This window comes from Pteropus alecto, unplaced genomic scaffold (genome assembly GCF_000325575.1).
Source record: "Pteropus alecto unplaced genomic scaffold, ASM32557v1 scaffold125, whole genome shotgun sequence".
Classification (NCBI taxonomy): Eukaryota; Metazoa; Chordata; class Mammalia; order Chiroptera; family Pteropodidae; genus Pteropus; species Pteropus alecto.
In genome coordinates, this window is record NW_006436888.1 from 2,617,811 (window position 1) to 2,630,819 (window position 13,009).

Consider the following 13,009-nt stretch of genomic DNA (forward strand, 5'->3'; position numbering starts at 1 on the left):
GCTTCAAGCACAGGTGTGTAAGAACGCACGGAGGGAACTGTTTCCTAGTGGTACTGTAGCAGATCAACGGCCTTTGAGAGCAAATCATTATGTGCATGCTGTCAGGGGACCACGGAGAGCATATAAAATAATCAGACCAATAAATTGACCTGCCATGTGATTTATACTTCAGGCTGAATGTTCCGTAGGTGATAGATTATTTAAGAAACGAAAATGTGAGCGGACAAACCAACTGCAGCCTCTAGTTCAGATATGCCTTGTTACAAAATATTCTCCTTCGGTTATAAGTGAAGATCAAGGGGTGGGAGAAGGCAACAGAATGATGAGTCGGTGTCATTATTTCTAGATAATTTCTTTGTAAAAAAAAAACCAACAAAACCCTTTTTCCAGACATCACTAGCCACTTTAAATAATACCCAAATCGTGACCCGCTGACACTAAAAGATTTGTGGGAATTGCACAATGTTATATGTCTAATACATTTTCGACTACAAAAAAAAAAAATATATGTGGGAATTATTCATCTTTGTTCATGTATCTGGACAAGACATGTCACTTTTGCTCAGGAAAGCTCTGAAATGGGAGAATAACTGAAAGGGATCTTTCTCCATCCAATGGCCAAATTGATGCTCAAAAGATGCTCATCAGTGAGTCAGCCACATATCAAGGTAGCTAGCTATTTGCAGTAGAGTTCCTACGGGACCTGCTGCTTTTATTGTTTTTTTTTTTTTTTTCAAAAACAGGTCCAAAAGAGAGTCATTTGTCCATTTAAACGTTAGAGCATTGTCTCCCACATTGGAGTATAATCAGGGGAAGGCAAGGATCACGTCTGCCTCGTTCTCTGCTGAATTCTCAGAGTCTGGAAGAGGGCATGGCTCAGAAGAGGCACACTACAAATATTTATTTGAATGAATGAATAAACAGATGGACGAATGAACAAATGAACAAATGGACGGACATGGTCTCGTCGGAGTTCTGGACGGTGATCAGGCCCAGCCTTTGCCCTCATGGAGCTTACAGCCTCCTGGAGGAATCTTCTAGGTCCACCACGCGCGACCTACGTCCTTTTCTAGGACACGGGAGCAAGACTGTGCACCTTGAATTGATTGCAGAAAGGCGAGGCAGTACCAGGGAACCAGAGAACAGAGGCCCCAAGTGCGGCCATCGTTTTAAGCAGCATTATGCACTGAGGCCAACATTCGTCAGTGGCCAGGTTTTTTTAAATTTTTTTTTAATCAACTTTGTTGAGATATAATTTACGTACACGATCTATGGCCAATTTTAACGTAGTTCTTAAAAAAAAATGGTCTAGTTTCGAGAGAAAGAACATGATTGGTAATTCCAGAAATTTCAGGTGGAGAATTTTTGTTGGATGAAATTCCCCACGAGTGAGCCAGCAACTGCCCTCAGGGGCTTGGTAAAGGCATGAGTGTTAGAACATGGGGCAGGGTGGGGGGTGGGGCGGTGTCCATCCTCCCCTCTCTAGCTAACTGCCCACAGCTCTCTCTGGCTGGGGCTGGGTGGATGTGAGAGGTGGTCACTGAAGCAACAGAGTTGGGTGGAAATATGAAGTAGGGGGGTGAGAGCATGGGCTCTGCAAGGAGGCAGACCTGAGCTCAAATCGCACCATCACCGCTAACTTGGGGTGCAAGTTGTGACAAGTTACCGGGCGTCCCTGAGCCTGTCTCGGTCTCCTCGTCTGTGGAGCGGTATGTGTCAGGGGTCGTGAGGTTTCGGTGAGCATCTAAAGCATTTGTATCAGTGCTTGCTCATGACAGGTCCTTAGTCAAAGTTGATACTGTTCTTACTAGGCTAGGAAGCTGCCAGGTCTCTAATCCCTGGGATGTGTGCTCTTACCCACCATGCTGGGCTGCCCACACCTTCCCTAACTATTTGGGTGGGTCCCTTCTCTACCCAAGAGCTGTCACCCTGTGTCATGACTCCAAGGCTTTGGGTCCTACCTGGCTTTTCAAGTTCTGGATCTCTTTCTCTTTGGCATCAATGTTTTTGTCCAGCACCTGAAACTTCTGTGAGATCTCTCTCTCGCTCTGCCTGGAGGTGGTTGTCTCCGTCAGCTTCTGGCTCAGGCTGGCCACTTCGTTCTGCAGGCTGGCTATAACGGCATCTTTGTACTTAGAGTCCAGTTCAAAATCTGAGAGACGGCTGACTTCTTTTCCCAGCAGAAGAATTATTTCATCCTGGGTGGAGGCCAGACGGGACATTTACTAGGTGTGGGTCTGGGGGCAAGGCTGTGTCCACTTATAAAAATGTAGGAAAGATGCAGTGTAATTCTTATGGGAAGGCGAAGGCAGGCAGGGAGGGGAAAGACAGGCTTTCAAGGCTCTCTGTCACCTGGAAAGCCTCACCTGGTTAAAATGATCTGCTTATATACAGACTCCTGTAAATGGGTGCTTATGCCTTGCAGGAACTATAACCTTCCTTTCCCCTAAAATTATACTTCCATACTGAGAACAAGCATTCCAGTTGGGAACTGTTGTTGCTAGAAAGTTTATTTATATTATTATTATTTTTTTTTAATAACATTCAGCCCAACACAGTGGAGACCTAGGAAGGGTAATTAGAAAAACGACATTCTATTCGACCACATTCTGACTATAACGAGGGCTATTTTTAACTCTGGCAGTCTAATACATTCTGAAATATTTCTTTTCCTCCTTCCTCTCTCCTGGTACTCTCTGCCTCTTTTGGTTATTGATGTAAAAATGTATTCCGGGAACTGAATCTGGAAAGTAAATGAGACAGGAATGGTGATTTATTTGTGTGGGCTCACGCAGACTCTGGGCTAGAAAAAAACAAATTGCTGGCTGACTTTACCCGCAGGTATAATTAACCTAGTTCTCTATCTTTCCAAAAGAAAAAGCTCTGCAGCCACAGAATTTTAAGGTTTCCCCTGAAAGGAAAAAAAAAAAAAAAGAAAATCCCCAAACTTCTCACCAGAAGTCATCAATACAATGTCAGAAAGACTGGGGGGTGGGGCGGGGGAGGAACCTCTCTAGATGTATTTTCAAATGCAGTTATCGAATTTCTGCTTTTGAAGGAATTCCTGCTCTTCTAACAATTTTCTGTTGGTTGGAAGGAGGTCAGGGGCAATTTCTAGGCCAGCTCATTGCCGGGGGAGCTGACCAGGGAGCCTCACCAACTCTTAGCTCCCTGACTCGTGGAAGGACAGGGTTTGGATCATGAGGAAGCCCATCGGGCATTGCCAACTGCTGCCACGGGTCTTTCTTTGGGTCTTTGCCAAGGCGTGTGGCAAAACGTCAAGAGAGAGCATCAAACATTCCGTACTCCGGGGCAGCCTGCTTTGTTTTACCCAATTACTAGTCACCCAGAGCTTCCATGCTCAGCCAGGTGCTTATGAATTATTCATGCAACAAACATTAATTGAGCAGCTACTATGTGCCAGGCCCTGTGCTGGGCGCCGGAGTACAAAGAAGCCTGCAGGGTGTGGCAGCCAGCTGTGCTTTCTGCCTTTCTGGGTGAGGACCCTGCGCCCTGCCTTGAGGGAGCGTCCCCGCTTCCACGAGGTCTTGGTAGGACTGCAAACAACCCTGTGCCCTGCTCCTTCCTGTCCCACCTCCCCACGGGCACGTGACCCAGACTGGTCAGTTAGTTTTCTCAGAGATCTCCCATGTTGAAAACAGAGGGGAAGGATCTTGACTCCTTTTGGATGATAAACTTTATAAATTTGTAGGCTGGCTGGCTTGAGTTTGTCTTCTCCATGGAGCACACGAAGCCAGGCTGTGGCAGAAAGCCTGGCTTCTGAGGGAGATGGCGGGGAGAGATTGGTGGTGGGAATGTTGCAATGACGTCATCTGAGCTCCTGGGCTGAGCCATGCCTGAAGAGAGCCGGCCTTCAGATTTCCCAATAAGATGGGCCCATAAATGCTTAAGCACTTGAAGGAGTCCTGGCAAGTCGGGGCATAAATGGCTCATAAATAGAAAAAATATACATGTGGTTACACTGTGTTTTCAGTGTAACAACTGGGGTAGATCGGGAAATGGCTACGAATACTTGGCCGCTTTTGCCATCGAGTGGTAGAATCTACTCCCCTGCCCCCACCAAACCTGGGTTGGCCCCGTGACCCGCTTCTACCAACTGAACGTGGTGGAAGCGATGTTAAAGACTCTCTACGCGAGCTCTTACGAGGCCACTCACGGACTGTGGTGACGTGAGTGAGGCCAGGGGACACCAGCAGAAGAACTTTCCAGGTCAACCTGCAGATTTTGAGAAACAATTGCTGTTATAAACCACTAAGTTTTGGGCTGGCTCGTTACCCAGCAACAGATTAACTGCTACAGCCTCCGAGCCTGGCCTCTCACCTTACTGCCACATTTCTCAAAGTCTGGTCCCAGGACACCTGCGTCAGAGCCACCGGCAACCTGAGGTTGCATATTCCTGAGTCTAACAAGAACCCCACGTGGTTCTGCTCCTCAGAGACTCTGGATGCGCTTGGTGCTGGCTCAGGCCCTGGGCCTTACGGAAAGCAAGAGGTCATTCGGCCGCTTCTTCTAGGATAATTGTCAGGCCGTGTCTAAGGGAGCGATCACCCCGGACCCTTCCCAGGATCACTTGAATTCACCTGTCTGTTCCCGTTCCCGTTTCACGCTCTACACCTCTCTGGTTCTGTCTCTCTCTCCGACCTCAGTGCTCGCTTCTTCCTGCTAGGAAATGTGTTTTCCCCGCCACTGTCCCATCCATCGTGGTGGACCAGTTACTGTGTGGGACTCAGAAGGGCCGGCCTGGAAGTTAACCGGACCCGGACGTGAATCCTCACTCTGCCCCTCGCACCGTGCAAACTCGAGCGAGTTACTTGAACTCTGAGCATGATCAGTTCCCTCACCCGTAAAGTGAAGGGGGTAAAAGTCGGGTTTGAAGACCGTGAAGAAGAACGAGCTAACTGAATGTCAAGTGCGCAGGACACGGTCCAGCACACAGTGGGTGCTCAGTCCATTGCGGCTGTCGATGCTGTTATTTGGGATAAAATGGGCAGTCACCAGTTTGAGTTGAACGCCCTGGGAGTAAGAAGTGGTTTCTTGGAAGTAGTAAAAATGGCGCTTCTAGGCCACAGAGAACAAGAGGCCGTGGCGATCCCTCTGCCGTCCCTCTGGCTGTCCGCCCCCCGAGACCCCTCACCTTGTCCTGCTGGGCCAGGTCCTGGTCCACAGGAATCTCCCGGGAAGGTCCTGCCTGGGGAATCCCCTCGGTCACCGATTGCTCCGACACCTCCATGACATTCCTCCACACTAACCACAAGGGCAGAGAGAACACAGAGGAGACTGTGACTATCCTCGAGGTCTGAAAGAAGGTTTTCAGGCTAACCCTCACATTCACTTCCTGTGCATTACACGTACGTCTCACATAATTAAAAGATCGAAGCTGTGTATATGTTCCTTGGAAAACAAGGAAAGTGTTCAAAAGGGAAAAAGCCACCTCATACCTCGCTCCCATTGTTAACTGGGCTGATTCACTTTGATGTGTCTCTTTCCAGACTTTGTTCTGTGCCACATAAAGAGCTGATGACCTTGGGCGGGTCATTTACTCTCTCTAAGCCTTAGTTTACACGTACATAATTTAGAGTCACTAATGGTCTTTGTTATAAAGGCCTATTTGAGGATTAAATAACGGTAGGGCAGGGGTTGGCAAAATAAGGCCCTAGGGACAAGTCTGGCCCTCTGTCTGTTTTTGTAAATAAAGTTTTTTTTAAAAACGTAGCCCAACACGTTCATTTACCTATTGTCTGCTTCTGCTTTCCACTGCAAAGGCAGAGTTGAGTCATATTGATGGAGATGACATGGCCCACAAAGATAAAATGTTTGCTATGGGCTCTTTACAGAAAAAGTTTCCTGCCCCTGGCGTTGAGCATTTAGCACTAATTGTTAGCTAATTTTTAATCCCAATTACATCTTCAAAAAAAACAACAAAAAAAAACACAAAAAATGTATTTATATTGCAGAGATTTTTCTCCAGCTTGCCTTTTCACCTGACAATATAGCAAAACATCTTCCCACATCAGTATTTGTGGGTATACTGCATTCTTTAATGGCAGCTTCGTAGTCCATTGTACAATGTGCTGAAATGAATTTAACTAGAATCTATTGACAGATATTTTGTTTTTCTGATTTTTTTTTTAATTTACCCCTGATGTCGCAAGGGCTGTTAAAATGACTTTCAGGGGTTCTGGCATTGTTATGTTGGAAGTCCCACTCTATACCACACCAAACATATCACGATTTATTCACATTTACACTGAATACATTTTTTTTTGGTGCAGAAAGTTTTGAAAGGATTTCTGTAACTCTGCTTTCGAGATTACTTGGCTCTGAGGGCTGTATTTTAAATTTCCAACTGACTCTGATTTCTGGGCACATTCTTGTCTTCTCGTGAAGTGAGAAACGGAACCAATTGTTTTCAAAGGTGATGAAACATTAATGCGTGTCAACATTAACCATTAATGAAGTATGCACAGTCACGTTTGTGGACAGTTGTTCGATCACTTATTAATTCTGATTCTGCATTTTCTATTGATGTGTTTTAGAGCCAGTAATTCCCCGCCACCTCCCAACCCCAGGTCTCAAACAAGCAGAACCCTTCTCGATTATGCCCAGGTCGCTTTCCCTGTGGTGGTGAACGTATCCAACGTCAGATACCGCCTCGTGTAGCTGGACCTTGGGTCACGTCCCCTCCCTGCCTGACACTGGAGGTCACTTCTCATTGACCTTTTTACGTGGTCTTGAGCCCCGTTCCTCTGGGAGCACACCCTTCAGCCACACCGACCGTCTCCTCTCGCTCACTCCGCCTCGCCCACCACCCGGCCCCGGCACCCACTCTCCCTTCCACCGAGATTGCCGCTCCCTGTGCACTTAGTCGATGTCCCTTGCCTTTTGGCCCTCGGCTTGAGTGTCACTCCTTCGGGGACACCTTCCTGATCCCTCAACTAAGTCAAGTCCTACAATCATGAGCTCAAGGGGCACCAAGTACCTCTCCTGCCAGGTGTTATCACTTTATAGATGCTGTTCTGTGATCGTTTTGTTAATGTCGATCTCCCTGACTATGTGGCTGAGGACCATGTCTCAGTTTGTGGCCCTCGAAATGAGTTTACTAATCGTATTTTACAGATGTGCGAACTGGCGCACAGAGAGAGAAAACCTCCGCCCAAGCTCACACGGCTAGGAGGAGGTTAAACCCGACCTCTCTCGGTTCCATTTGGCACGTACCAGTGGGGAAAGGTGCCCAGGAGTATTGTTTGAGAATGAAAGCGCCATGCCGGGCCCACACTCATAACAACTCATGAAAGGCTCGTCGGCCACCAGTGCCTTCCCTGTGTAAACGCTAGCTCCCAGGACCACGCTGTGAGGCAGGTACTGTGGCCGGCCCTGCTGAGATGCTGAGAAACCAACGTGCCTGAGGCCACACATCCGGTCAGGGGCGAAGTCAGGGTCTGAGCCAGCCGGTCTGGCTCCGGAACCAGGGCACACGAACCTCCCGGCAGTAACAGGTTCCACACCCCCGCCCCCGCCATGCCCCCCTAGAGTGGTGAACTCATCAGTGAGGGAGCGAATGAAACAGTTAAGGTGACCATCTGTCCCGGTTCGCCCCGGATTGAGAGGTTTCCTGGGGTCGGGGACTTTCAGTGCCCTCACCATGAGAGTCCTGGGCAAAGTGAGACAAGTCGGTCTCCCCTAGAAATCGCTGAGAAGAGAAAGCTCCCCGCCCACCCACTGACACACTCACTTGGGTTTCCCGGCACCAGGTAGAGGCCTGCGGCTCCGCCAGACGGCGGGTCTCAGGGCGGAGGCCCTGCTGGGTGCCAGCGGATGCCCTGGTCTCAGCGTCTGGAAAGCGGGAGTGCTCACAGCACCCTGAGAACATGCATTCCACGTTCTCTCAGCTTCTGTGCACGTGGGTGGGGTGCAAGCCTCGGGCCCCAAGGACCGAGATGGCGGCTCTCTCTCAAATACTCTGTTCTCCTTCCGTCTTCCCCTCCACGTCGGGAGGAGGCTGCCCATTCTCTCCCTCCTCTTCCCCCAACTGACTCGATGGTGAGAGAGCTTTCATTTGAAGCTCACTTACCCCACCTCACTCTCTTGGATCCCGTGCAGCTGGTGCTAAACTGACAAGGGCAGCCTTGTCTGACAGAAAAACCATGTGAGCTACATATGCAATTTAAAACTTTCTAGTAGTCACATGAAAACGTAAAAAGAAGAGATGAAATTAATTTTAGTGATATCTTTTATTTAATATAGGAAAATATCATTTCAACATGTAATCAAGACAAAAAATATTGAGCTATTCTATATTATTTTTCTTTTTGGTACTAAGTATTTCAAATCTAGGGTTTATTTTACATTCACGGTGCATCTCAATTTGGAAGCTAAATTTTCAATGGAAAGACTCAATCTGAATTTAGATTTCACAAAAATTTACAGTTGGAAAAATAGATTTGCATACCCGAGATGTTCCAGGCATACTTCAAACCTTCCAACAAACTGAATCAAATATCAGTTTTTTAAATTTAAATTAATTAGAATTAAACACGTTGTTCCTCGGTCATGCTAGCCACATCCCAGGTGACCAACAGCCATGTGTGGCTGGTGGCTACCGTGTCAGAAAGCACAGGACTAGCATATTTTCCCTCTTCTTAACCTAATACCTCCTTTCCTGCCAACATCTATAACTGGGTTTAAAAAGAAGGGAAAAGGGAGAAATGAGATTTTTATAAAACCTCTTCTGGAGCAGGCTTTGACTATAATATCTAGTCAAATTCTTGAGGCCCCTGTGATGCATTAATGATTGTCACAAGGCCTGTGGCTTATTTAAAATGTATTCGGCATAGTCTGTTTGATGCCATATACATACAGGTCATTCAACCGAGGAGCAGTAGGTTGCCCTGAGCAGGAATCCCCATGCTGGTGGAAAAGTTAAAGCAGCTGGGTAAGAAAAAGAAAGAAAGAAAGAAAAAAGAAACAGCTCACATGTCCAATAATAAAAGAATAGATTAAAAAATTCCATGTTCACACAACAGAATTTCTTGACAATTAAAAGGAACAAACTCATGATACATAGAAATGGATGAATCTCAGAAACATTATGCTGAGTGAAAAAGCCTTTCACAAGAGAATATAAACTACATGATTCTGTTTATTGGAAATTCTAGAACAGGAATATCCATTCCATGCCTTTTGCCTGCTATGGTGAACCCCAAGAAGAAACACTGCCAACTTCTGACAGAGGCTCACAAAAGTAAAAGCAGCTTTTGGCCCCCCATGCTTCTACAGGCAGGAAGCAGCTTATAAATTCTATAGCTGCAAATATATGCTACTCTTTCATGGTATGAGGAGAACAACTCAGAGGACAGAACTAAGGGACAGGAGTGTCGAGACGAGAGCCACGAACAGTCATTTCTGGGGAAGGGTAGGATTAAAGCCTGAACGAGAAACTGCCAACGTTTTTCTGGCTGGATTTCAGAACTGCTTTGGGCCAGTGCCTCCTGTGTGTTTCCTGTCTTTCCCCCTTTTTGGACAAGAGGAGCACCCACAGCAGTTATGCTGTATCTGTCCCAGCAATATATGTTGGGTGGGAGGGACAGATGAGCTGTCTCTGTAGTTCACAGGTCTTCAGATCACTAGAAACAGCACTCGGGCTGAACTTAAACTACACCCGTGAGCTTTGTTTGTACCTGGACTTAATTTAGGTGAGATTCTGGAATTTGAGCCGATGCCATAGTGGAGTGAGACTCTGGGGGCCTTGGCAGAGGGTGAGGGCACCTTAACATGTGGGAGGGGGGTGAATCATTGAGGACCAGAGGGCAGAGTGTGGTAGCTGGCCTCAGAGATGACCACCGAGAATTCTCGCCTCTTGGTTTTCAGGCCCATGTGCAGTCTCGTCCCATACTGGACATAGCTGACTGTGTAACCAACAGGATACTGCAGAAATGACAGAGCGTGACTTTTGAGGCTTGGTCATAAGAGACACTGCAATTTCCATCTGGCTCTCGTGGACCGCTGGCTCAGGAGGAGCCAACTACCATGTCATGAGGACACTCCAGTAGCTCTCTGGAGAGGCGTCATGTGGCAAGGAGCTGAAACCTCCTGCTGACAGCCATGTGAGGGCCCCGTCTTGGAATCAGATTCTCCAGCCCCGGTCAAGCCTTCGAATGACTGCAGCCCAACAGGAGACCGTGAGCCGCAGCCACCCAGCTCAGATGCTGCCACGTGCCTGACCCACATGGACTAAGATAATTCTTTTATTTATTATTGATTTTTGCCTTAGGCTCCTAAATTTGGGGAGAATTTGTTATGTAATAATCGATAACTAATACATATTATGTTAATTTCACATCAAAAAGAAAAACTGTTGCACTTTAGTTAATGGTACATATGCTAAAATACTTAGGGAGAAGACTATAGATGTGTGTAACTTATTTTGAAATGCATCAAAAATAAGGTGGATTAATGAATGAACAGAAGGATGGAAAGACCGATAGATATGCAATAAAGAGGACAGAAGACGGTTAATGGTAGAATTAGGTATGTGGGGGAGTTCTCTATAAAATTCTTTTTGCTTTGTCATATGTTAGAAAATTTTCATATTAAAATGTTGGGGAGAAATGGCAGAGTAATTTTTTAACTTGAGTGGTAGGTACATGAGCGTTCATTTGATGATGATGATGATGGTGATGATGATGATGTAAACTGTAGAGATTCATTTACTCCTTAGTTAGCATATTTCATAATAATAACTATTGTTTGCACGGCTGAAGCAGGTGACTAGGTGAATGGCCCTGGGCGAGGCCAGGGCAGGTGTGGAGCCACTGAGATTCATTTGATGATGATGATGATGATGATGATGGTGATGGTGATGATGATGTCAACTGTAGAGATTCACTTACTCCTTAGTTAGTATATTTCATAATAATAACTATTGTTTGCTCGGCTGAAGGAGGTGACTAGGTGAATGGTCCTGGGCGAGGCCAGGGCAGGTGTGGAGCCACTGAGAGACCTGGGTGTCCTCAGAGGGCTCTGGGGCTGGGACGCGAAGGACAGAGAATGGGACCTTCAAAGCAGAGGCCACGGAGGAAACCCAGGAATCATGCCGGGAACTAAGTCAACGCGGCTGCTCTGGCAGTGAGGCTGCTGAGGTCAAAAGGACGATGACAGACAGGAAGCCGCCTCCCCACGTCCCGTGAGGCCTTCCGGGGGAGAGAGCGAGGGAAAGAAACCCTGAAGGCTGTGTGTCCCCAGAGTGACCAGGCTGTGAGTGACGGTCACGGAGATAGCCAGACTTAAGTTTGACTGAAAAACATTAGACTGGATTAGATTGAATATGTCACCTCTGGGGAAGTAATTTTCCTCGATAAGCGTCAGTGTCCTTTCAACTGTAAAATGGTAAGAAATATTTAAAAACCTCCTAAGGCAAGGGGGAATTTCAGTTACCAATATTTCTGCACATCTGAGTCAAAGTGTGTAAATGTAGGTCCTGCCACACATTCATATGTATGTGCACACGCGCGCATGCACACACACACTCATCAGAGAGGTACCGACGTGCGTATATGTGCAAAGTCTGGAGGGACTTGCGCCAAGAAGTCTACAGGGAGAATCAGGTGACAAGGGTGACGCTGATCTTCAACTCTTTTCTTACTTCCTATTTATCCCAATTTTTTTTTTCACAATTGACTATGTTCTACGTTTAGAATCAGAGAAAATAAGCAAAAAGCAAGACCCACCCTCGTGGCTATAAGCCCGTCCCCTAAGCCAGTGGCAGAAGTGCCTGTGAAATACCTTGCTTGATGACGGGAGGCCGGTGGGCGCTGTTCACCACGAAGGAAAACATCTTCCCGTTGGCACTCACAGGCCGCTTCTGGGAGGCAGGCGGGGCCTTGGTGGGTCTGGGGAACCCCTGGGACCAGCTCCTCTGCACTGGCACTGGCCGGACGCCTGGGTGAAAAGGCATCTGCGGTGGCGAGGGGGACTGCTTTGGCTGCTGTGTGGCCCAAGGTGGCGACGGCCTTGGCCAAGGTGTTGGACCCCTGGCCCATGGGAAGGAGACCTGTGGGGGGGGGCAGACGGGAGGGTCAGGGGAGGTGACGACGGCTAGGGTGGCCTCCAGCCCTTTGTCCCAGCCACATGATCTGCAGTCCTAGGTCTTGGCTCTTAAGTCACTTCCCCCAGACTCTTTCCAAGGTTGAGATGGTAGTCCCCACCACGGGCCTCATTGCACGTGCCACACCACCATTTATTGGGTGCAGCCGTCATGACAGGCACCCTGCCAAGGAGTTCCCATGCATCAACTCATTTAAATCACCCAGTGCTCTTCGATGAGACTGAGGCTGAGCCAGACTGAGGCTGAGCCAGACCTACTGACTTTCCGAAGATACTCGATTTGCTGGTGAGCTGCTGAGCTGGCAGAATGTCACCTCTAACAGGACAAGGGCTTTTGGTCTATCTTGATCAGCATGTATCCTCGGCACTTGGAATAAATGCCTGGCACACATGGAGTAGGCCTTCAAATACTGGTTGACAGAACAAACGAGCAAGTCATGGAGATTCGAGTGTGTGAGGCCCCCACGGGCTGCTTTCTCTTCGCCTGCACTGTCCTGCCCCCTGCCACTCCGACCCCATCTGCCCCCTGAAGCCGAGAGCTCTGGGATGGCAGGGACCCGACTGTCTCCCTAACCTCTTTGATCCTCAACACCCAGCGCACCTGATTCCCAACAGATGCTCCATAAATATTTATCTAGGGAACCCCCCTGTCTAACCCTGGGGTATGATATTTGTAGCTCCTTAGGATGAATAGCACATCAAAATCCATCCCACCACGGAGAAGCGCACGCTAAGCAGGAGGTTCTGACACCTGGCTCTTGTCTTGGTTTCATGCTTAGTGGTGGCTCCGCCTGCTGTCATTTACTGCACTTCACTGTCTCTTCCTCACCACAGTCCTTCAGGGGAGGACGTCTCCTTATTCCTGTGTTACAAGGGAGGCTGGGGA

General features: G+C 47.8%; 1 protein-coding gene across 1 annotated transcript in view; it reads right to left on the reverse strand.

Moving 5' to 3' along the window:
* Positions 1-13,009, reverse strand: part of FHAD1 (forkhead associated phosphopeptide binding domain 1) — a 110,160-nt gene that overhangs the window by 68,196 nt on the left and 28,955 nt on the right. The window contains exons 4-6 of the mRNA XM_025048631.1: positions 11,803-12,070; positions 5,156-5,265; positions 1,962-2,198 (exon numbers count right to left, since the gene is read on the reverse strand). Of these exons, the coding sequence (XP_024904399.1) occupies positions 1,962-2,198; positions 5,156-5,265; positions 11,803-12,070 (615 nt within the window). The remainder of the gene's footprint in view (positions 1-1,961; positions 2,199-5,155; positions 5,266-11,802; positions 12,071-13,009) is intronic.